This window comes from Pimephales promelas, chromosome 17, assembly GCF_988280905.1.
Source record: "Pimephales promelas chromosome 17, fPimPro1.hap1.1, whole genome shotgun sequence".
In the NCBI taxonomy this organism is placed as follows: Eukaryota; Metazoa; Chordata; class Actinopteri; order Cypriniformes; family Leuciscidae; genus Pimephales; species Pimephales promelas.
The window spans coordinates 29,486,850-29,513,763 of record NC_142785.1 but is presented as its reverse complement, the minus strand read 5'-3'; the positions used below and the strand labels follow the sequence as shown (position 1 = coordinate 29,513,763).

Here is a 26,914-nt window from a genome sequence, read left to right as displayed (position 1 = left end):
GTTTTCTGAATACAGTAAAGATAAGCATGGATGTCTTGCTACTGTCACAGTTAACAGGTGCTGAGAGAGCAACAGTCCAATACTTGCCTTCTCTCACACACAGGACAATTAGAGGACTGTTCTACCGCTTGCAGATTCAATAGGGTTCTAATATACTAGAGGAATAAATAAAGGGTCTATTACCATTCAGATCCCCTAAGCGAATGAATCACGCTGTCAAAATTCCTTCTTCAGCAGCCTTTTTAGTTGTTACAAAACTAGTAATTATTAAAGCTGTAATTCTGCAGAGAGGATAAGCTGTGTTTGCACTATATTTATAGTGTTTTCAAAGCCCTGACCAGATCTCATTGATCTGTTAGTGTGTTGTTAGTAATAATATGTGTGGTTGATAAGCTCAGCTCCCCACATTAGGTGTGTTTCTGTGTTTAAGTGTGGGCATGAACATACGGTTCACTACATGGTGTCTGACCAGTAATTAAATGCATGTTTGGTTTGCAAAGGAAGTGTCAGCTCGATGACTGGATATTTCTAACACACCGGGATACTGAAACCCCTTGAGGACCAGCGTTCCTGCACACTCGCAGCATGCTAATACAAGTCAGACCGGGGCCTAAACACTCAGCCAATTCACTTAAATAAATACATTCCCCAGCGTGTTACGACTACAAGGAGTCTGAGGAGATGAGCACTGGAACCCTTTGCATCAAATGTGTGTGTGTGTGTTTATGCATGTGAAAAAGCAGACATCTGTGCAAGAGGATAAATAAATGATTGTGTGTGTGGTTATACCAGTATGTCAATTATGTGTGACCAAAATCTTACATCATATGTTTTTTATTATTTTGTTTTTTATTTATTTATTTTTTTTAAATCATAGTACAAGTATGTGATGTGTGCATGTGCAAAAAAAAAAAAAAAAAAAAAAAAACGAAAAAAAAAAACAATGTAATATTGTATTATTAAAATTTGAAATAATTTATAATTTATAATTTATTTAAAAATATATATTTATTAAATTTTAAATTCCTGGCATTTATTCCTGGGATAGCAATGCTGAATTTCCAGCAGCCATAGTGGTGCTGAATAATTAACAATGTTTTAAAAATATATAATTATGAATGTTAAATGGCAAATGTTCCTTGAACAGCAAATCAGCATTTTAGATTGATTCCTAAAGGATCATGTGACACTGATGACTGGAACACTGATGCTGAAAATTTGATCACAGGAATAAATTACGTAAAGTATCTCAAAATGGAATACATTTACTATTTTATCCTGTATTTTTTGGATCAAATTATGTAGCTTTGGTGAGCGCAAGAGATTTCAGTCATGATTTAATTTAGGGTCCAAGTCTCACTATTAACTATGACTTTTGCCTCAATAAACTCGTAATTGCATGCTTTATAATAGTTATTACGGGATTGTTAAATTGAGGTATTGGATTAAGGGACGCAGAATATGTCAACTAGCGCTGGATAGCCTACCTGAGGTAATTTTGTAACACTATGCTAACATAATATCTCATTGTGAATACTTCTCACCGTTTATCGACTGCTTTCCATATATCCATCTTTTTTAACATATCCTTGAAAAGGGGGTTTGACTTGTCAAACAGTGGAGGATTTTTGTTTTTGTACCTTGACGATTAACTTCTCCGCAATGTCATCTGCCATTTTAAATGCGCGAGACCTTTAAATTAGAATGGATTCTGATTGGTTGTCAGTGTTTTATCGTTGGACAGTTGGAAAAAAAACGTTCTGAAAGTGATCCCAACGATATCGTTCCTCATATCTTTATCGTTATAGCTGTGGTGTGAACTAGTGATGTTACGTTCGTGAACGAATCGTTCTTTTTGAACGAATCTTTTAGGTGAACGAATCATTCTCGTTCACGTTATCCATTGACTCATATTTCTCGTTCACTGAAATTCCCCCTTCTACCACTGCGCGCCGCTATTGCGCGCATGCGCAGCTCAATGAACCGTGTAGCTCTGAGGCCCGTTTCATCTGTCAAAGACAAAGAGTGACTAAACCTCGAGCCAATAGCCTTCGAGTATGATACGAGGACGGAGCATGTGATTTGTTGAATCTAGTGAACGAATACGCCCTTTATTGAGTTGCTTTGAGTTTGAACGAGTCCAATGAACTGTTACATACATCTCGTTCGTGAATGAAAGAACCAGTTGTTTGAACGTCAAGATAATAATGACGACGAAGTTAACAGTGCAAGCTGATGGTTTAATTTAATAAAAGACAGCTTAAAATTTTCGTTTTTTACTAAAATCTACAAACTACATCAGGTAATCTGCTAACTTCAAAATGAGTGGCACCACTAGCACTGGTGTTGTTATGTGTGCATTTTGTATTATTTATTTTTATTATTGTTGTTTTATGTTTCAACAGTTTTATACTTTAAAAAATAAATATAATATAAAATGTAATTGGTTGGATCTACTCTGCTGAATGAGTCTGAACAAGAGAGAGATCTCCCGTTCGTGAACGAATTGAACGAATTGAACGAACTGGTTGCTATACCCAGTTCGTGTACCAGGTCGGCCATTCTGTCAATCTAGTTCATCAATCAGCAGAAAGTGAATGCAAAGCGCAGGTATCCGTACTGTGAACGCCCAATTCATAACTTACATACAGAAAATAACTTCTTGTTTAACTCGTTCTGACCAAACAAATAAAATGTTAACTAGCCTGCCTAGTATGCAAACAAATTAAAAAACACTTGTGATTTGGTCATCCGAAAACCCAGATAGCAAACTGACATTGAATCAACGTGGAAACATGACATCGAAACAATGTTGATCTGACATTGTTTTGCTCATCGAATTAACGTTGAACCAACGTCAGACGCGTCTTTCTTTCAAAACTAACGGAAAATCAACTTGAAATCAACGTTGTTTCAACGTTATGAAAGCAAACCAATTTTCAATTTTCATTTAGCTTTGAAGAATGCCGCGTCTGACATTGGTTCAACGTTAATTCGATGAGCAAAATCAACGTTGTTTCAATGTCATGAGAGACGTCTTTCCACATTGATTCAATGTCAGTTTGCTGTCTGGGAAGAGTGTAATTTAAAAGATAAACTTGGATCGCTTATTTAGACTTATTTTATAAATTTAATGAGTAGCCTAGGGCACAATTTTTAATAAAGTCAAATCAGTTTTTATTTTGTAACAAGTAAATACGTTGTTAACACATTTTGCCGCACCTGCTGCTGATGTGGAAAAAAAAAAAACTGAATGAATCAGTGAACGAGTCTGAACGAATCATTTTGGTGAACGAACTAAAAATGAACGAGTCTCTGAAAAGAATCAAAATTTCCACCACTAGTGTGAACTAGTGGTTATTCTTTAATATGGAGAACGATTTTTAGAATTATCTTTATAGTTTTCATGCTTGGTGTGAACGGGCCTTTACCGAGTTGTGGTACTGCAAATATCATCTGGCACTTCAGGCTTAGGAATGTTCATAAATGGTTGTGCTGAGATCAGAATGTGTATTAATGTCGAGTCTGTAGTGTTGATAAAAGTAAGAGAACGGAAGAGTGCCTGTGTTTGTTTTCATTTCTGTTGCTCTGGGGTGCAGACTCATTGTAAACTGTGAAATCTGTCTCACACTCCTGTAGTTTGTCATACAGTTCGCTGTTTGATTTTACGAGAAACAGCACAGTTTTTTAATGCTTTTATTATTATTTTTTGTCAGAAGTTGGAATACTGACGTGTGTGTGTGTGTGTGTGTGTGTGTGTGTTATGAAACAAACACATCAGCCTCAGCAGATGGAGACTGTCTCAGGTGGATAAACAGCTGATCTAATCACAAGCAATTAAGGAATACTATAGTACTTCCACATCAAAACCGCAGCAACACACTCACACAACAACTGGAACAAAAGAAAAGTGGAAAAGCTGCGTATAAACAAACAATCAAAGACCATCAGGCTCAAAGGACAAATTATATCTGACAGTATTAGCTTTTCAAACTTCTGGATGTGCTTTGATTAGAGGACAAAAGTTTTTTGTAGAAAAGAAAGAAAGCCTGTGTCTGAAATCCCCCCTAAAGAGTGCAGTATTTGAGGTAACAGCATCAGTGGTGTCCGAAACCATAGTAGATGATATCGTGTGGACTCATTCAGTCCCAGCAAGCACCACAATAACGAGTGTACAACCAATGTACACTGAAAGGCTAGAGAACACCCACAATGCACTGTGAGAGTCACACACCAAATGAAATCCTGCATCTGACCAGAAGATGGCGCTTTCAAATATATTCAAATATAAAAACAGTTCATTTAAATTGTAATAATACTGCGCAATATTAATGCACTTATTGTATGACACAAACACATCGTTATAATTGTTATACTGATGAGTGTGATATTTAGCAGTTAAACCATGTGCAATGTATAAAAAGTAAAACTAGCTTTCAATTAATTAACTGATGCAAGATTGCCAAGCTTTAATGCTTCTGTACATGACAGACGAACGCATCATATTTCCTCGGCTATAGCTGAATTAGGCCTGTAATGGGGATCATAGTTCAAAAAATTAATAAGCTATATGAATAAGTTGAAGGAAAAGTGTTAAAAAGCAATTTCAACTTTCAAGTCAGTAATATCGGCTCACTCTGAATTCATGCAATGAGCGAGAGATACTGCTAGGAACATTAGAGGTTTTTGAAGTAGGTGTGCAGTGCAATTCAAGCAGAAATCTCATTATTATAAAAGTTGGATTAGAAGAATGCGTGTATTATATTGGCAGTGCAGATAAATGACATCATTATTCCACTATTCCTTTAACATATCTGTGCCAGCGCATTCGTCATCTGTGGCATACGGGATGGGCTGCTGCATTGGGTTTCACTTGCATAATTTGGGGCAGAGTTATCCGAACAAATGACTTCACATCTGCAGAATTAGTTTGGCATCAGGTTTTTGTGAGCCAAACGGCGTGAGCTTTGGGAGGGGTGAGATTACCGCAGCGTGATTGTTTTTGAGGTGTTGCGTTATTGCACTGCTCGGGTTCCAGAATGCATTTCATGGCCATTTTGGATCATGGTCTTTTCAAATGTAATCAAGAGTTTGGATGCAGTAACCTTTAAACTTGATTCACCGTAGTACTGATTGCACAGTGTTTATTATAGTGCACCATGCTGCACACAGGCATGAGGAGGCTGTCTTGTTCACAGCAATTAAATAAAAAAAAAAGTTTTATATAAAATTGCACAATTGTAATCGAAACAGCAAGACGGCAAATTTTGACCAGTGGCTTTACAACAATGAAAAAAGGCACTGAAGTTTGAAGGTTATTTTTTTTCTCTTGTATATTCTGAGGACTGCACTGTATCGATGGGTGAATAGAAGTTTTCAAAGGAAGAATAGGCAATTTAGAAGATTATTTGTCCGCTGCCAGTAAACCATGAGTCTGACCAGAAATATATAAATACTTTTCGATTGCTGCCGTTAAGAAAAAAGAAAAGAAAAAAAGTAAACTTAAACTTCCTGTAAATGTCCAATATTTGCTGCAAATCTGTTCAATTTCTCATTAATGCAATTATCTAATCAACCAATCAAATGGGAGTTGCTTCAATGCATTTAGGGGTGTGGTCCTGGTCAAGACAATCTCCTGAACTCCAAACTGAACAAACAACACTCACAACCTTGAGGCGGAAGGGCAACAACAGCAGAAGACCCCATCGGGTACCACTCATCTCCACTACAAATAGGAAAAAGAGGCTACAATTTGCAAGAGATCACCAAAATTGGAGAGTTAAAGACTGGAAAAATGTTGCCTGGTCTGATGAGTCTCGATTTCTGTTGAGACATTCAGATGGTAGAGTCAGAATTTGGCGTAAACAGAATGAGAACGTGGATCCATCATGCCTTGTTACCACTGTGCAGGCTGGTGGTGGTGGTGTAATGGTGTGGGGGATGTTTTCTTGGCACACTTTAAGCCAATTCGTGCCAATTTGGCATTGTTTAAATGCCACGGCCTACCTGAGCATTGTTTATGACCATGTCCATCCCTTTATGGCCACCATGCATGTACCCATCCTCTGATGGCTACTTCCAGCAGGATAATGCACCATGTCACAAAGCTCGAATCATTTCAAACTGGTTTCTTGAACTTGACAATGTGTTCACTGTACTAAACTGTACTAAAATGGCTAATTGGGATGTGGTGGAATGGGCGCTTTGTGCCCTCGATGTGCATCCCACAAATCTCATCAACTGCAAGATGCTATCCTATCAATATGGGCTAACCTTTCTAAAGATTTCAGCACCTTGTTGAATCAATGCCACGTAGAATTAAGGCAGTTCTGAAGGTGAAAGTGGGTCAAACACAGTATTAGTATGGTGTTCATAATTATCCTTTAGGTGAGTGTATAAAGTATATATAAATACGTGAACATGATAACTGCATCGGGCTGAAACTAGAAAAAAAATAAAAAATAAAATAAAAACACTTGTGTCGCTGTATGATAGGGCCCTATGGGTCTGTAAACAGTCTTATCAGGTGCACATTTCAAATCATGATTGAGTCTCATTAAATGCACACATTAAAGCAGACCTCTCTTTTAGCCAAGCTATGTCGTGAGACACACACAGGTAAAGATTGGCCTGTTTAAGATAAGCTCTCCAGCACACAATCCATTATTATCTGCTACAAGTTGTTGTCAGTTTACAAGGTCAACCCTAGATGAGGAATTCAGAAGAGGCTCAATATGGCTTGGAACACATTTGGTGCAGAAGAAGCACTTCTGATCCCAGCAAGGTCAAGTACTACTTTAGTGCTCAAGCATGCTGTTGTATTTCGGGCACCAGAGTAAGGATTCTGGAATTTTCTCTCCCGAATCCATGTCATTGCATTCATTTGGACTCAGGGTCAAAAAGCAATCGTTTATCAGCAGTGAAAGTGAATATACAATGAATACAAACATATGCAAACTCAGAATATTATGCAAACCTGGAATAATTAAATGTGTTAAATAGCCTACTTTATGTATTTAATCTCAATTTATGTACCAGTTTCTTTGCTTCTGACCTTCGTTGATCCAATTCAACCATACTAGCAAGCAAAAGTTACTTTAGATAAACATCATATTTGTTTCATTTTTTGGTTTTTATTACTTAAGTAAGAGTGTTGAACTTTCTTGAAATCCAGGGGTCAGTGTCCCGTCCAACGACGTAACTCGCTGCTTAATTACCACTACCAGTATGATGCATCGTTAAACGTATTGTCTTAAATTTGATGTTCAAACATGTTATTAAATGATGCCGTGCATGAAGGATTAATAATAAATCTGTTTGAGATTAAATTCATGCCAGTTTTTTGGGATCACAGCATCTACAGTATAGCATCGAGGACTAATTCTCATTTTTCTCAGTCATTTTGCTTTTTGCAATTTACTAGCCTGGGAAAACCAGATAACTTCCATCAAATTTAAATTTTCTCTGAAATTTAGTCTGGCAAAGAGCTCATTCAAGCCCATTTCCAATCCTTCGAAATCGCGACACCAATCAGAAATGTTGGGGCAGGATTTACTGTACATGACGGCGACAGCGCTGGGATTTTGAAGCAGATTTTGTAGCCTACATTACAAAGATGGATGCAGCCGAACATCACTCGTTCGAATCAGCTGTCGCGTCTGTTTTAAGCGATTTGAACGGTTCCTTTTTTGTTAAAAACCGAGAAAAGAACAACACTCGGATATGTTTCCCTGACGCTCTGCATACGTCATTTCCTTCATTGCTCTTATTGGTTTTAGGTCTGTACGCGACGTCCGTTGGTGACGCCCTCTGTAAATGACCAAACAACACTCTGTAGATGGGTTTGACCAGGCTAGCAATTTAATAGATAGTGTGCTTAACCATAAATAACCCAGTTAAGTGATCCATGGCAATGGCACTCAAAACCTCTGATAATGCGTTAGACATGCTTGGTGAAGAGAGCGAATGGATAATTGCAGTGTGTCTAGCTGGGTCTATGTACATGGTAACCTTGATTAGTGTACAGGTCACTGGAGAGATTCAGTCTGGTCATTTGACGCTGATTACTGGAGAGAGCAGCCTGTGATTGTATTATGGAGCTCAGTGTTCTCGCTCCAGCTACTGTGCATTTATGTGTGTATTAGACATTTAAAGCCCCGGTTTAACCATGTAACTTATGAACGGTTTTAAATTGAAGGGATGGATGATCTTGGATATCATTGTAAATTTTGCATATGGAGCTTATTCTCTTTCATTTCAAAGTCAACATGAAACAACCTTTCCTAACCCATTTAACGGGACATTTCTGAACGAAAAATAAATATTCAATGAGGCAAAACAAAAGTAGGGCAGTACTAGATTTTATCCAGTGGGAATTGATTGGATTGTGAAAAGTGTTTCATACTAGATTGAGTCTGAAACAGTACAGACACTCAATTTTGGATGAGGTTTTTAGACTGTGTCATGGTCAAGTTCAAGTTCAGAACACCATCTTAACCTATTCCAGTTGTTGAATTCATTGTTATTTTATACCTTTGATTGACTTCATTCAATATTCTATTACTTGAAATATTTGTTTTTCTAGCAATTTGTGAGTGAAAGTTGTTTTAAAGTAAATCCTATAATAAAATCCTATATATAAAAATCAGTAAATTACATCAATGTTAACCAGCATTAAATCACTTATACACTCAAAAAGAAAAAAAATACTGGGTTGTTTCAACCCAAATTTGGGTCAAATATGGACAAACCCAAATGTTGGTTTAAAAATGTAATTAAAAAATGTACAATTAAAAGTGAAAGTAGAAGTTGGGTTAAATTTTTAAATTACATTTTTAACCCAACATTTGGGTTTGTCCATATTTGACCCAAATTTGGGTTAAAACAACCCAGCATCGTTTAGAGTGTACCAACCCGATCTCACGACCAATTCGTACGAATTCGACGAATGATTAAAAAGTGGCTAATTCGTAACAATTCATACGACCTCACTCGTACGAATTAGTACGATTTTGCTAAATCGTACATATTTTACGAATTGGCCAATTCGTATGAATTCATACGAATGACCTACCCCTTACCCCGCCCCTAAACCTAACCATCACGTGGGTTTAGACAAATCGTACAAATTCGTACGAGTGAGGTCGTACGAATCAGTACGAATTAGACACTTTTTAATCATTCGTCGAATTCGTACGAATTGGTCGTGAGATAGCGTAGAGTGTACTTAAGGAAGGCTGCACGTAAAATATTATAAGCTTAGCCCAGCTTAGCCTAGGAAAGTATAATTATTAACATACAATTTTCTTTGTAATTATGTGCACCGATTAATTTATGCAAAACACCTTACGTGTGAAATAAGAAAAGTGCATAGGCTCAATTTTGGGATTTAATTTTTATGTTAAAGTTGTATCAAGCTGTGTACATCCATCCATGCTTATCTGTAAAAATGCTTTGTGTTTTTGTTGCATTCTAAATTGGTAAATAGCCCTTTTGACTCCCATGCACAGATCCATGTCTTCATAAGTTATGTTGACATGATATGAGAGCTAATGATAGGTTGTCTCAGACAGACAAGATTGCAGTCATATTTCTGGGAATTAATCTAAGAAGGTGATAGGGAGAGATGAGGAGGACGTGGGTGTCAATAACACGATGGAAGTGAGTAAGTGTCAACCTGTTAGCCAGAAAGATCTCACGTAAACAAGCTGTAAAATTGATGGCCTTTTCACAAAATGCATTATAGTGAATGAGAGACCTTTCTGAGGAAAGTATTTTTCGGACGTTTTTCTAAATGATTTTCGGCAGCAAATCTATATGCTGAAACCTCAATTTCAGCCTGTTCATTATACAAGGCTGTTGCATGTCTTTAGAAGACTTGCAATGCAGCGGACAAGTTGAATTAACTATTTTTAAACATTGATTCACCCACTATTTGCATGACAAAGAAAGGACAACCTTTTAAATTTTATGGTTTTACATATTACACATTACATAATACACAGTGTCATGGTTGATTTAACAAAAGAAAAAAAAAACTAGGCAAAAAAAATGATTTGGTCTTTTTAAGTGTTAAGTTTTTTACAAAAAGAGCACAAGAGGCAGCAAAGGAGAAGCTACATGGTTTGAAAAGGCTGTTTGATCGCAGTTGATGAACAGAATGTGTTAAGAAAGGCTGAAAATGAGTGAAAGATGATGTCAGTGCAGGTTTCAAAAGATCTGGAACATCCCACCCAGCTGCCATTTTTGGATTGGGTCTGTAAATACCTATCTCAAATTTTCCCAGACAACGTGGTGTGCATCTCCTTGAATCTTTCTTTCTTTGTTAGGGGAATGATTCTCTTCTGTGTTCCCTGCACATACAGTTTCCTGCGCCTTTCTCCTCAAAGCTTGCCGCGGGATGGACACACACACACACAGAAAAAGCCCATTCGGTTGTGCCTTTGTAAACACAGTATAAACCCTTGATCCGCTTGGGACTCCTGATGATTCGTTTGTGCTCATCTGGGATTGAAATCCTCAGATATGAGGTGAATGTGATCCAGCTTAACTTTTTGAGAAGCTCCCTCTGCTCTAGTCAATCTGAAATGCCTTTTGCAGCCGTTTTGCATCCGCAAACTGTGAGTGAAACTGAATTTACAGGAGTGTATTTGCAAATAAATATCTATATTGCCCTGTAAATCCATGCGTAAAGGATGATTACTTTACAAAGTTTGTTAATTAAAGGTCAGTTAACTGGAAAACACCCCCACAAAAAAAAAAAAAAAAAAAAAATGTGTGCAAATAATGTAGTGTTATTTGAGGGATTCTGTATTTTTTTTTCTCAAGTAATATTGAGTACTAAATACATGTTCTGATTAAATACTAAATACTAATTCTTACCTTTCGAATGCATTTATGATGGTATACTTTCTTATTCATTTCTTCATTATAAACTAATTATATTTTGACATAGAGTAAAGGCATTCTCTACTTACTCTTCTTGCCGTCAATTTCAAAAGCTAAGACAAGTATAAGGTTTTTACTTTTAAATAGGTACAATTAAATCCGGTAATTTGAACATATCTATTTATATCTACTCAAGAATGTTTTAGGCTAGATTTTCATTTCATTTCACTTCCGTTTAATGAGTGTGTTTGATAAAAATAAAACAATAGTATTCAAAATTGCCCACAGAATAGAGAAGGTTGTAAAGAAAATTTATAGGGATTCATCATAGCTGAAAATAAAAGTTAATTTAGAGGCAGATAAAGTTATTATGTTTTGATGCAACATTACAAAAACTTTTTTTTCCCCCTTTGGAATAACGTGTCTCAATGAATCGTGCACAAGAAGACTAGGAACGTGCATTAAGAAAGTAAATGGGTTCAATTTTGATTTCATGTTGACTTGAAACATAAAACGGCACACAGATACACATCGGATCAAATTACTTTTGTATATTGGTTCATTCGCCTTTTAAAATGACTGCTATCAGACTGACTGATTTCACTTTGGATAATGATGTCATAAATAATGTTACATCATAAAGTTGCTTAAACCTGCCGACCTGTGTCTTTAAGATTATGTACAGTCTTTATTATGTTATTAGCTCAGATGATTTAAGAAAGAGGTGAATTGTGGGTGGTCATAAGTGACAGAGAGAGGAGGGTTTAATGGTGATTGAAAGGCTAAAGCAGGACAGGGAGAGGAGGAGAAAGAGAACCTGATTTATAGTGAGCAGAATGACTGTCGTTTTTCAGGCATCGCTCAACACCCGGGACGGTAGTGCATTATTTAATTGCAGAATTGAGGCTTTGTTGTTGTATTCCCAAAGGCTCAATGAGGCTTTCATTCATCTGTAATAAACGATAAAATGCTGATGTGGTATAGAGTTTCTCCTGTATCTGGAGGCTGTGATACTCTCATGCCCACAGCTTTTGCATAAATGCATACAAAAATAAATAAATAAATAAAATACATCTGCCTGCTGTTGCATATTATGTGTCAATCCATCAACTCTTCTGCTTGGGATGAATATTTTATGCTTGCAAAAATGTTATCTCATAAAACGAGATATCTATTAGTTCTCCACTGCCAAAATTCCATGTCTAACGCTTAAACAACGGGGTTGGTTAACTTATTACTGTAATGCAGTACATTTCTGTGTCCCTGTCATGAGGTAAATGCGTTATAATGGATAAAATGTTAAACTCACATGGCTTAATCTAAGCCGTTTTTGTGAAACTGGGCCTAAAAGTGATAAAGTGTGAGTGTCTGTGAGCGTAAAGTCTTGTATTCACCTTTATAGAATTATTTCCATAAATTACAATGCAAGCAGATTTTTAAAAGGTTACATCTCTCAAAGTTCTGCTTCAAATAAATGACCCAGGTCATGTTATTTAAGAATATAATTCAATTAGATTTTTTTCGTTTTTTAAGGAAAATGTGAGTGGAGCAGAGCTCTTTATCACGATGCTTGAATGTAATGGGTAATGTTCTTTTTTTTTTGGTAGTGCATTGCTATGCGCTTGCTGAGGTGTTCTTATTTGACTGTTGGTGTGTCGTTACGCTGTTGCTGATGTACTTATTGAACTTAAGACAATCCCACAGACTTCCAACGGAACCGAGAAATTGTTCCAAACACTAAAGTTCCTGCATCGAAACCCATTTATTTCAGTGTTTCTCAAGCAGACGTGCAAGTAAGCCATTAAAGACATTTTAACACATTAGGCTGTGTGTCCACTAAAGTGTTTTTTCCACGCGCCTGGCGTATGTTTTTAATTGTTTCAATGGGAGTGCCGCGTTTTTTTAAGCAGCATGAGCATAACGCGGCGCTGAGCGTTTTTTTTTTCACGCTGAAACACTGCTCGCTGAGAGTTGAAAAATGTACAACTTTGGATAAAACGCGGCGCTCATCACTGTCACTCTTTACCCAGCCGTCCAATCATAGTGGAGGAGGGGCGGGGCTAATACCACACTGACCAACTGTCACAACATTCTTTCTGTGCAACGACATCAACCAGCAGAGCTAACCGAACAAAATGGGTGAAAAAAAAAAAAAAATTGAGTATGAAACAAATTATCTGCGAAATCAGTTACAAGTAAACTGTAATAGCAACAAAACGTCTCAACGGGGAAAAAAAAAAAACAAAAAAAAACACTGCACTGCCAAAAAGCTCTCAAGCGCCCAAAGCACAGTGTCTTCAGCACAGCATCTAGTGTTTTCAGTAGGCTAAAAACACTTTGGTGGACACACAGCCTTAGTTCACTTCAAGCCAGTAGTGTTATATAGTTAGAATATAATTGAAGTTAAATTATGTGAGCAATACTTCAATAGATACCATAACCAAATTCTAGTTGTCATATTTCAACGATTTTAGTCTTTTCGATATCTGCTTTTATGAGGTCGAATGAGTTTATGAAGACTGCATATTCAAGAAATGATCTAGCGCCTCACTGGATATATATATATATATATATATATAGCTGTAATATAATATATATAACAGCTTTACTCATTCAACCCACTAAAATAATAAGATAAAATAAAACAAAATCTAAAATGAGAAAATATTAATTCTACAAATTGTTATTATTGTAATAATACAAAATCACAATTGGCTCTGGTCTGAGGCGGCAGGTACCAGGAATTGCTTCAAATAATATTGAAGTCTATCCTGCTTAAACACTTTCAAAGAGATTGACACTATTGAGAGCTCCATGAACCATGTGACCATGTGGCAACAAGATCAAAGCATCTCGCAACGACTCATTGCATTGCAACTGCGTTGCTATGCGGTTGCTACAGTGCTCATATTGGTTTGTAATTTGTATCTATGTGGTTGCTAAGGGTGTTCTGATTGTATAAACGGTTAAATAAAAGTAGCAGAAATAAAAATAAATGTATTCATAAGGTAAATATATGTGTTGTCTCTTAAAGCAAATGTAACCGGTAATGACAGGCCTCACTCTTCACGGTTTATCAGAAATACCAACCCATACACAAACAAAAAGCAGTTTGCATGTCAATAGATAAAGCAAATGGACATGGCAGAGAAACAATACAAAGTCCCAAGTGGAATTTATGCCCGACTAAGATGCCAAAATGAAACACAAGCATTGTTCTTTCCGCTCCTTTTTCATTATGTTCATTCCTTAGACACTATAGCACACAGCCATCTTTCTGTCACACAGCAGTAAACAAATGTTAGGAGAGTTGTGTATTTATTAATTCAAAATAGACAAAAGCCAGTCCCTGGTTCAAAGGAAAACAAAACAAGCCAAAAGAGAAGCTTCCTTGCATTTCCTCCTACCTCTAAACCCCCAGCCATGATCAGTTACGCTCTTGGAACTCATTGAATATGCGTTGTGACATTACCGTGTTTATTTATTTATTGTTTTATTATGCTAATCAGTTTTGCTGGTATTTTGGCTCATTGTCCTGATTAAGACGTCTTACGCAAACCGCTCTGAAGAGTATGCAAAGCAGACCCCGCTAAAGGTGGCGAAGTATTCATCTGTGCCGCAAGTCATGTTTGCTGATATGTTGTAGCCTTGAGCATCACTGTAATTTTTTTGTCTTTGTTTCTCCTAGTTCTCTTGGTAAATTCACATTTACCTGCCTGATAATGAAACCACTATTGAATGAACTCCTGTGCTAGGAAACCTGACCGTAGTTTGACATAAATAGTTAAGCAAATGCTAAATATAATGTCATTTCCTTCCACTTCCAGTGACATATAGGATGTATCAGGTGATTTGTTCCATTAAACTGGGTAAAGTGTGGAGGGCACTTGTTCATACTTCCTTAGAGGGAAAATCCTCTTTAAATGTTAAATAAAGTGAGGTGTTCAAATCATGCACCACATGTCAGGGGACGAAGCCATCTGTTTTAAGATGAATTTGGCCCAAAATGAAGCCCTAATCACTACTAAGAAGGAACTTCACTTTAGGAGATTTGTTTAGTCTCTTGTAGAGCATGTAGAGTGGTTGAAAAAAGGCGGTGACAGTGACACAGTGGCAAGACCCATCAGCGATGAGCCTTGCTAATGTGAAATAATATTCATACTGAAATGTCTCATTTTACTTGATAAGTGTGTGGAAAGATCAGGTCGGGTTACAATCTGCTAAGGCGATGTTCTGTGGAAGACTAAGGCACTTTTCTGCATGAAAATTAGATTTCAGCTTCAAGTTGTGTTGCATGCTCGGAAATGCACCAATGAATATGAATGGTTTGTGATTGTCAGTGTGCACATGTCTTCCACCAAAATGTGTGCGTCATGCTAAAAACCAATTTTTACCTGATGACAGATTTATGTTCATGCAATACAACAGAAAAATTACATTATGTGACCTGTCAGCGGCATTATTATTAAAATTAATGGCAAAGTAACACTGTCTCTATTGCCTTGTGTCTGGATTCCATCGCTTCTAATATGCGCTGCTGTATTTTCCATAAACACATGACGATTTTAAAATTTGATCATGCAACTATTTATATACTGAGTGCTTTTTTGGAGTAACAAACAAAAACAGAATCTACAGAGTGAATTATATTTGCTTAACAGTTCAAAGAAAACACAAGGACCCCACAAAATGTATATGTTATGTTTCTACATGATTAGTGAATGAAACCCATTTGTTGATTATGTTTGACTGTTCTTACTCAAGAGGATTTGTCTTAGATCTCAAATCAGTGAGTTTTTGATATTACGTACAATGGGTAAGCTGTCACTATTTATGTTTTCTTGCTTAACTATCTTGGTAAGTCGTGATACAAACCCAAATTTGGGTCAAAAATGGACAAACCCAAATATTGGTTTAAAAATGTAATTAAAAAATGTATAGTTGAAAGTGAAAGTTGAAGTTGGGTTAAAATTTTAACTAACATTTTTAACCCAACATTTGGGTTTGTCCTTATTTTACCAAATTTTGGGTTAAAACAACCCACCACCCTTTTTTTTTTTTTTTTTTTTTTTGGAAATAGGCTCATTTTACAACTCACCCAGAGTTAAAAAGTTTTACCGTTTTCAAATGCATTCAGACGATTTTCTGATATTTAGAAGAATATCAGTAACCAGACAGTTTCTGATCTCATTGACTTCCATAGTAGGAAAAAATATATATATACTATGGAAGTCAATGAGACCAGAAAGTGTCTGGCTACTGATATTCTTCTAAATATCAGAAAATCGGCTGAATGGATTCGGAAATGTTGAAACCCAACTGTTTAACTCTGAGGGAGTTGTAAAATGAGCCTATTTCCAAAAAAAAAGTGGAGTATCCCTTTAAGCAACGTTAAAACATTGAGTCTCTGAGTTCCTTTAATATGGGACAGAATATGTTAATTAATTTAGGCAAACGGATATGAGCTGTGGGTTTGGATTAAACAAATTAAAGGAAAGGCAGACAGCTCCCATGGCAGAGGGGACTGGGCTTTGGCTCAGGATGACTTCTGAAAGCTGTTACGGTTATTAAGTTGCAGTTGAAATGCAGTCATCCTTGATCAAAGCATTTTTTCTTACCTTTCCAACGTACTGTGGGTCCGAGCCCATGTACTCCTCAAGCACGAAGAACTGGTTCCACACCCAGCCCCTCTTGACCCTCTGGAATCCTCTGGAACCTCCATGCGTTCCTGCCGCCGATGGCCCCGTCTGGCTGTGGGACCACTCTTGCCCTGGCCTGCTTTGGAAGGGAGCGCAGGAGCTCTGCTCAAAGAGGAAGCACAGGAACAGCAGCAGGCAGTTCCTCCTCAGCATTGGGCGGACTGTTATGGCGCTGTTCCCAGGTCAAGGTCCAGAGGAAAAAGGCGAGAGACAAGAGATCCAGGGCTCCGAGGCTGACAAGCTGGAGCGTGAATCCAGTAGAGAGGAGGTCAGGGGCCCGGTGCTCTTCCACTCCCCTCGCTGGAAATTTGACTCAAGTCACCCAGGTAATAAATTCATCACCTGCAATTGAAAAAAAAAGAAGAGAAATCAGTTTTGTTGCTATGCAGAAAATTTAGTTTGTTTTTTAATGCGGAAAACCTACAATAAACATTTTGTGGAATATCTAGTCATCTAGAGAAACCAGTGACCCTGTTTTGACCCCTGTTTGGCATCTGAAAAGATGAAAGCACAGTGAAAGCATGGGGACATAAATGCTTAATGTATCCTCTCAGAGTCTCTATTGCTGCTGTGGGATGCTGTCTTTCTATTAATACTGCCATACATTCACAGCATCTCCATTCTTAGAGAGATCTGGAATTGCATAGCGAATAGCTGTCATAGTGGATATACATGCAGGCCACTTCTTTTTTTGTGCCTTGAGAAGAAAACGATAAAGTTTTTTCCTTGGATTTAAAATCAGTTCTCGAATTGAGGTACACTCAGTATTGAGGATTTGGGGTGCAATATCAATATTTCGGACTGAGGTGCCCTTGAGCAAGGCATCTAACCTCCCAATCGCTCCCCATGTGCCACAGCACAATGGCTGTCCACTGCTCCGGATGTGTGTGTTTTCAGCCTGTTCTCACGTAAATGCATCTCTATAACACGCATTGTGTATTGTCATGTAATTTATTCACGAAAATGAGTTTTTACATGCGCAGTTTTTCGCATGCATTTGATATGCATTTCATTTGCGTGTAATACACACGCACTCCACACCACTATTTCTACCCAAACGTATAATACACACGCACCCCACCCAACACCTAAACCTACCCAAACCAACCAATGCGTATCATATGCATGTAAAAACTCACTTCAGTGTATAAATTACACAACAATACACATGCGTGCTATAAAGACACATTTAGTGTGATCGGGTTGGTGTGTTTGTGTGTGTGTGTGTTCATTACTTTGCTCCTAATGTGTGTGCACTAACTTGGATGGGTTAAATGCAGAGGACAAATCCTTACCATATGTGACCTTCACATGTGTTTCACTTCCAATATTATATACATACACTCTCAGAAAAAAAGGTACAAAAGCTATCACTGGGGCTGTATCTTTTTAAAAGGTACACTTTTGTACATATTAGCACCTGAAATGTACATATTAGCACCTGAAATGTACATATTAGCACCTAAAATGGACATATTAGCTCATGAAATGGACATATTAGCACCAAAAATGTACATATTACCACCTAAATGGACATATTAGCTCCTGAAATGGACATATGAGCACCTAAAATGTATTAGCACTTACAATGTACATATTACAACCTAAAATGTCCATATTAGCTCCTGAAATGTACATATGAGCACATAAAATGTACATATTGACACCTAAAATGTACTTATTAACACCTAAAATGTACTTATTAGCACCTTAAATGCACATATTAACACCTAAATGGACATATTAACACTTAAAATGTATATATCAGCACCTAAAATGTAGATATTAGCACATGAAATGTACATATTAGCACCTAAAATTGACAAAAGTTTACCTTTTGAATAGGTACAGCCCCAGTGACGGCTTTTGTACTTTTTTTTCTGAGAGTGTAACTACATAAATGTTTTGAAAATTCAATATGAATACATCTTTCATTAAATGTGTTTTGCTTACCAATTGCTACAATTTAAAACAACTCTTTTCTATTTTAATATATTTTAAAATGTATTCCTGTGATACACATGATCCTTCAGAAGTCATTCTAAAAAGATGATTAGGTGCTCAAGAAACATTTCTTATTATTATACATGTTGGAAACAGTTTTTACACCATTCAGAATATTGAGAACTTGAGCACCAGATCAGCATATAATGATTTCTGAAGGATCATCCGACACTGCAGACTGGAGCCATGATGCTAAAAATGCAGCTTTGCCATCACTGAAATAAATTACATTTTAAAATACACTCAAATAGAAAAAGATGATAACATGCTCCAGTTGAAATTCCACTATAGCATTGAATAGTTGATTAATGTAGTGTTCACATTAATAACAGCAGTAATGGATTAACATCACTTGTTAATCATATATGGCTTAGATAAATATTTGTTTTAGCAGTAATAGTGTTAGAGTTGCGCTGATACAATCATATAGATAGATAGAGCAATATTTGTAGACATTATTGTGCTTTTTTTATCAATAGTTTTATTTTGTGCATCCACATCATGTCCAACAGATCGATTGAAGAAGCAAGTCGTCCAAATAAGCACATATATCCACTCTGTTATGGACACGTTGGGTGTGTTTAATGCGGTTTCAGTCACAATTCAATTTATGATGTTGTGATGCATTGCAGTGCATTGGAATCGTGACATATTTATACTGATTATATATTTGAAGGTCGTATAAGTAGATAACCCAGTCCTAAAGAGTGTTGAAAAAAAAGGTAAAGGGCTGATTGTTGGTAATTTAGAACTTGAATGTGACTTATAGCATGCTCTGATAATAACTATACAGTTTTTTCTGTCACTTTCACACCCGCACACACTTGTCACTACGTACAGTTAAATAGGAAAGTGTATAGAGAACATTTATCTGTGAATCATTATCATATCATGTTAAGAATAACCTTTGTCACTTTGTTAGCAAAAAGCAATTCCATTAAAGTCAGCAATTTTGCACAGAAGCTGTCACAAGGAGCAGCTTGCAATTATTGCTCAGATCCATCAAGGATTGTAACGAGCTTGTGGTTATCTGAGCATCTCTGCCTAGAAACGCGTTCAGCAAGATATGTCAGGTTCCTTCATTAACATGATTAGATGGTAATTTAATCTAACTGTTAGTTTCTCTGAGAATGGGACAAAGCATTTTCCCTTTGTTCAAAAACAAAAAACAGCAAATAAACCTTTCAGTGTGGATTTGGGTGACACTAAACCATAATTGAGATGCAATGGACCATGGTACATCCAAGAGCAGAGACAAATCCTGTAACCATAATTATTGGGGACCGTCATATCTTCAGATATTGATGCCATATGCAGTTTAGCTGGACTGATCACTGTTTGAGATCAGTTAAAACAAATTTGTGGAGAAGCTAATAAAATGTCCTTGTTTAAGAAGAACCAGAATAGGAACTTGCAAGGAAATATACTTACACTAACAGTTTGGTGTCTGTGAGATCGTTTATTTGATCATTGAAAATACAATAAAACACCAATATTACAAAATACTATTACAATAAAAATATAAATAAAAAATATATAATAAAAAAAATATATAAAAATATAAATATAAAAAAATATATATAATGTAAATAAAATAGCTATTATTTATTACTATGATGACAAAGCAGAGTTTTCAGCATTATTACTCATGTCTACAGTGCCACATGATCCTTCAGAAATCAATCTAATGTGATGATTTGGTGCCCAAGAAACATTTCCTTTATTACTATAGATGTTGAGAACAGTTGTGCTTGTAAAAGATTTATTAAAAATAGAAATATTCTGTAATATAAAACATGTATTTCTGATCTGTATCGCTGATCGCATGCTTGTATAATGGTATTGTGTGTGTGTGTGTGTGTGTGTGTGTGTGTGTGTGTGTGTGTGTATATATATATATATATATATATATATATATATATATATATATACACGTATATATATAGGGCTGGGCAACGATAATACATAATTATTTACATAACGATTTACATAATATATGTGTGTACAGTGTATAATTATTTTGTATATAAAAATTCACACACATGCATGTATAATATATATTTCAGAAAAAATGTGTTATTAATACATCAAATATTAATATTTAATATGAATTATACATGCAAATATTTATTAAATATATACATGCATGTGTGTGTGTGTTTATATATACAAAATAATTATACACACTACACACATGCACATATATTATGTAAACACAAACTTTTACTTTGGATGCGATTAATCGCGATTAATCGTTGCCCAGCTATATATATATATATATATATATATATATATATATATATATATATGAAGAGTTCAGATGCAAAAGCCTCTAAATGCCATTTGAAATTTTCTCCTTTAATGATAATTTTTATCAAACTTGTATATTTAAGTTCAGTAATTTCACTTAAATAACAATTAATAGGTAATTATCATTGCCATTTAAGTGAAATTACTGAACTTACTGAACTTAAAGTTTGATAAAAATCATCATTAAAGAAGAAAATTTCAAATGGCATTTAGAGGCTTTTGCATCTGAACTCTTCATATATATACACATACACACAATTGTTATATACCATTGTTAAAGCCCCTGTACCCCCTGTTAGCAATTATTTTATTCCTTAAAACTCATCTTTGATCATCAAAATGTTGACCAAAATGTTGTTTACTTATATATATATGTATATATATATATATATATATATATATATATATATTTCCATGCCATAAAATAGCTTGAATGTTATCACGTTGTCTCATGTAGAATAAATTATAAATGTGCAGAGTAGTCCTGCCTCCACTCACTCAGAGATCAGAGATCCACTCATTGATGATCACACGGTGACATGATTGGTTACAAGGTAGTTTGCGACGTCAGAAAACCAACGATTTGAGACTGTCTCTACATTTAATGCTGTGGTTCTAATGCAGTTCCAAGAGTTTCAGTAGCCATCCTCTACCTCCTGATGCGATGCCGTAACAGATGTTTGTACATCACTGCGAGCCTGTGTTCAACACCTCGTCGATCTTGTAAATCCAATTCACTCATAAGATTTGAAACATTTTCAGTTTCGCTAGCTCTCACACCACCTGATTCGTCCCAATGCCAACCCAATGATGCTCCGATTTGCCTGAGTGCATCTCGCCTCTCATGTGTGCTTCATTGGCTGCGGGATTGATCACTAGCTTTTTGTGCCCAGGTCAATGTGCTTATCAGTTTGCCAGCGCTGAACCCCACCTGCTACCACCCACTGGTAGTTTGGCAGCATTCACGTGCATCAAGTGTAAACAGTAAGCCAAGCCTGCCAGGCTTTTCAGTTAGCTCACAATAGATCTGGAGGTGCTGGCACACCAAGAGTGGTCGGAGGAGGCCAGAGAAAGGAGTAGCTCTTAAAGCCTGCCAGACTTGATCCTCCTGCAGGGGAGGTGTTGATGGAAAAGCAGTTGACTTCTTATCCCTGGATGCTCTCAACGAAACAGCCTTTTTCAAAGCCAAAAAAAAAAAAAAAAAAAAAAAATCAAAGAGACACTTCAGACTGGTTCATATAGAGCGAGATACGGCTGGTGAAATTGAACCTGCCTGTTTTAATCAAGAAGCAAACGTGAAAATGATTCAGAGTCATAAATTTAAGCGATGGTTATAAAATTTCAGGCTCTTAACATGCAGGTTCCATCTGAGTTGTCCCCAATGAAATGTGCCTTGCTAAATCAGATTAAATTACATATTTACTATCTAATGTACTTTGCAATGTATGCTTAGTATTTGCTATGCAGTGAGTGAATGAGGAAAGCAAACAGAGGAAAGTGCGTCTGTGGTTTATCTTGATAGGAACGCAGGAAGCAATCTCTGCACATCTGAATGCTTATTTCAAGTGGCATTTTAAAGGGGTTGTTTACTGCTTTTTTTTCTTTGCATGATTGTGTTTATGGGGTGCAATATAACATGTATGTGTTTTTTTTTTTTTTTTTTTTTAAAGTTTTCTTCTTCATAAATTTCACCTTTATTGTAAGCCGCTCTTTCCCGTCATTTGAACGACCGGTTTACATCCTGAGTCTATGAACCACTCCCTCAGAAACAGGCAGTGGGTAGGCTGGCAAGCCAGACCAATCAAGATGTTAGGTCTGGGAACTCACAATTGGCATACCTCAATTCGAGGCGCGGGATAAAATGTTGTCTTTCCAACCAGAGCAATGAACGACTGTGGATGAGTGAGTCCCATGCATTTTCCCTCCAGCGGAGCAAGTTGATATTAAACTTTTGCCGTATCTGGTCGTCAAAACTCCGAACACATCTTCCTTTTTTAAGAATGACGTACGTGATGTTCTCTTAAAGGGTTAGTTCACCCAAAAATGAAAATTAAGTCATTAATTACTCACCCCCATGCTGCACCAACCCCGTAAGACCTTCGTTCGTCTTCGGAACACAAATGAAGATATTTTTGATTAAATTTGAGAGCTGTATAACTACCACATTGGCTCCTAAGGGACTGCCTCTTGACGGCCCAGAAAGTCAATGAAGAAAATGTTTAAATATCCCAAGTGACTACCGTGGCTCAACTATATGTTTATCAAGCGACGCGAATACTTTTTGTGCGAAAAAACAAACAAAAATAACGAGTTTATTCGACTATTTCTTTTCTTCCTTGTAGGCCAGAACGAGACTTCCTTATAGATTTCCACGACGCATGCGCGAGAATTGCGATCTGAAGTGGTGTAAGCTGGTGTAAGCAGATCGCAATTCTCGCGCATGCGTCGTGGAAATCTAAGGAAGTCTCATTCTGGCCTACAAGGAAGAAAAGAAATAGTCGAATAAACTCGTTATTTTTGTTTGTTTTTTCGCACAAAAAGTATTCGCGTCGCTTGATAAACATATAGTTGAGCCACGGTAGTCACTTGAGATATTTAAACATTTTCTTCATTGACTTTTTGGGCCGTCAAGAGGCAGTCCCTTAGGAGCCAATGTGGTAGTTATACAGCTCTCAAATTTAATCAAAAATATCTTCATTTGTGTTCCGAAGACGAACGAAGGTCTTACGGGGTTGGTACAGCATGGGGGTGAGTAATTAATGACTTAATTTTCATTTTTGGGTGAACTAACCCTTTAACTCCAAGTCATCCAGAGTCGCGGCCAAAGCCGAATCGAAAGACCGCTGTTCGCCAGCTGCATCTTGTTTGTTTTTAAGTAGCAGGGAAATCACCAATGGAAATCACGGTGCAGAACGGTCACAACTCTGCCGTCATTGTGTTAAGCCCGCCCACCAACTCTATACAAGATGTGATTGGCCTGACCAGAGTTTGGTATTTCCACTACAAAACTCAACGGAGAGTTGCTAGACCACACTTTGCTGCAAAATCATTTTTGCTGCCGCTAGGGTGCGTCTAGATTTCTAGGCTAGGCAGTGGGCTCAGATTGGTTAGTTTGGGCCGGTGTGTTGTGATTGGCTAAACGGTGTAGTGCACATTGTCCGGATACTTCACGCCCATTACCTTTACGGGCGAAAGTTGCATACGTGTTCTTGTCAAATGTAAATAATGGTGTCGATACTGCAGTATCAGTTTGAGCCAGAATCAGACCCAGAAAGCGACGATGTAGAGAGTCAAGCATAACCTCACCACACACAGCTCTTAAAAAAAAACGTCTGTCTGTGTCAATAGGACAGTATGGGAAAGACATGAAACAATGAAATAGGAGAGAAATTTGGATTGCTCGAAGTGTTGTTGCATCTTATAGTATGTTGGATCCCTGCCTACAAGTCTATGGCTTTTTCCAACTTCTTTAAGACAACTGTAACAGGCAATTTCACTGTGTAGGCGAAAGCGTGGTGCATCCATATAGTCTGATTGATTTTAAAACGTCCCTATACAATGTTAAAGACAAGCCTACGCCCTTGATTCCACCGCAAGCAGAAGGCTTATATCAACACTTTGAAAACCTCCATCACTTCAGCATAGATTGAGGTGACCTGAAGTCAAACTCATCCCAGTTATTCGATGCCTGTGAAACATATCTCTCTTCAACAAGAGACTTTGCAGGAGACTGCTCAGAATTTCACTCAATTACAGAATCACTTCAGCAGTTCTGGCCTAGTCATTCGGTCAAAATGTGGCTGATTTAAGCGGAGGCCTGTGCCAGTTGCGTCATACCACTTTTGGAAGCGGTAGGCCTAATGTAAAATTATTTAGGGGAGCAAAATAGCATCCGTTCACTGACTCAACTCACCACACTGAGAGAAAGTGGACTGGCAGGGAGAGGGAAGCATTCACGCGGCATTTCAAGGAGACAACTGACTGCAGTAGATGAATTCCCAGACAGCCCCAGACTGCCAGCCTCCATTACATTCTTCCAATCTCCATAACCTGAATGACTTAAACGCATCTGGACATTTAGGCTAATTAAGGTTCCATGATTGATCCTGTTAAGCAATTAAAGGATTGGATTAAACAAAGTTCAAGGAAAACCAACCCATCAGCAGGAGTTCATTTGATGATTTGCATTTAATTAGCGTTGGTGGGTCTGGGCAAATTACCTAGCCTAAATTTGCCAGTCTGAGAAGGCGTGATCCACACTAAAAATATCGATCCTATGCGAGTTTGTTGTTGTCCTTGGAGATATTCTCTGCAGGTGTGCTCAATATTTATCTCAAAATTAAGGAATGTTCTGAAATATTGACTCTTAATTTCAGCAGAACTATAGATCGCTAGAAAGAAAACAGTGAAGCTTCAAGGATTTTCAAGTTGTAAATGCAGTACACTTCAAAATGAATTAAATTGGTCATGATTTTTCAATTCGTATAACTTTTTCAGGCTTGTTGTACACCCAGCCAACATGTATATGTGGGCCCCACATGGTTTATGCTTGGGCTACGTGGGTACCAAGTGGGTATGGTCCCAAAATGGGCATCTTTTCTGGGGCCCACTTGGGTCAGCTACGTCGGTCCCACATGGGCAAAAATAAGTGGGCTCCCTATGTGGGTCCTAGTTGGGTCACTAATGGGAAATGAGGGCATGGGCTCAAAATGGGGAACACAAATGGGGCCCATTTGGGTTTATCAAATGGGTGAGACATTGGCAAATACAACCAGTCCCATATAGGCTGCCTGCGTGGGCCCAAGGTAGTACCCACATAGATAATCTCTATATGGGTTATGAATGGGAAAAATATATGGGGTCCACTTTCATAACCCATATGGGTCAGACATGGGCAAACACAATCAGTCCTATATAGGCTGCCTACATGAGCCCAATGTGGCACCCACGTTGGTAATCTCTATATGGGTTTTGAATGGGGCAATACATATGGGACCCACATGGCCAAACTATATCGGACAGACATGTGCAAACACAATCAATCCCATATAAGCAACCTATATAGGCCCAAGGTAGTTCCCTCATAGGTAATCTCTATATGGGTTCTGAATGGGAAAAACATATGGGGCCCACTTTGATAAACCGCATGGGTCAGACATGGGCAAACACAAACAGTCCCATTTAGGCTGCCTACATGGGCCCAAGGTAGTTCCCTCATAGGCAATCTCTATATGGGTTCTGAATGGGAAAAACATATGGGGCCCACTTTGATAAACCGCATGGGTCAGACATGGGAAAACACAAACAGTCCCATTTAGGCTGCCTACATGGGCCCAAGGTAGTTCCCTCATAGGTAATCTCTGTATGGGTTCTGAATGGGAAAAACATATGGGGCCCACTTTGATAAACTGCATGGGTCAGACATGGGCAAACACAAACAGTCCCATATAGGCTGCCTACATGGGCACAAGGTAGTTCCCTCATAAGTAATCTCTATATGGGTTCTGAATGTGAAAAATATATGGGGCCCACTTTGATAAACCGCATGGGTCAGATATGGGCAAACACAAGCAGTCCCATATAGGCTGCCTACATGGGCCCAAGGTAGTTCCCTCATAGGTAATCTCTATATGGGTTCTGAATGTGAAAAATATATGGGGCCCATTTTGATAAACCGCATGGGTCAGATATGGGCAAACACAAGCAGTCCCATATAGGCTGCCTGCGTGGGCCCAAGGTAGTACCCACATAGATAATCTATACATGGGTTATGAATGGGAAAAATATATGGGGTCCACTTTCATAACCCATATGGGTCAGACATGGGCAAACACAATCAGTCCTATATAGGCTGCCTACATGAGCCCAATGTGGCACCCACGTTGGTAATCTCTATATGGGTTTTGAATGGGGCAATACATATGGGGCCCACATGGCCAAACTATATCGGACAGACATGTGCAAACACAATCAATCCCATATAAGCAACCTACATAGGCCCAAGGTAGTTCCCT

The 26,914-nt window shown here is 37.6% G+C and overlaps 1 protein-coding gene across 1 annotated transcript in view; it reads right to left on the bottom strand.

Moving 5' to 3' along the window:
- cdh12b (cadherin 12b) overlaps window positions 1-26,914 on the bottom strand; it is a 155,081-nt gene that overhangs the window by 67,066 nt on the left and 61,101 nt on the right. The window contains exon 2 of the mRNA XM_039665301.2: window positions 16,506-16,928. Coding sequence (XP_039521235.2) covers window positions 16,506-16,739 — 234 coding nt within the window. The 5' untranslated portion in view covers window positions 16,740-16,928. The remainder of the gene's footprint in view (window positions 1-16,505; window positions 16,929-26,914) is intronic.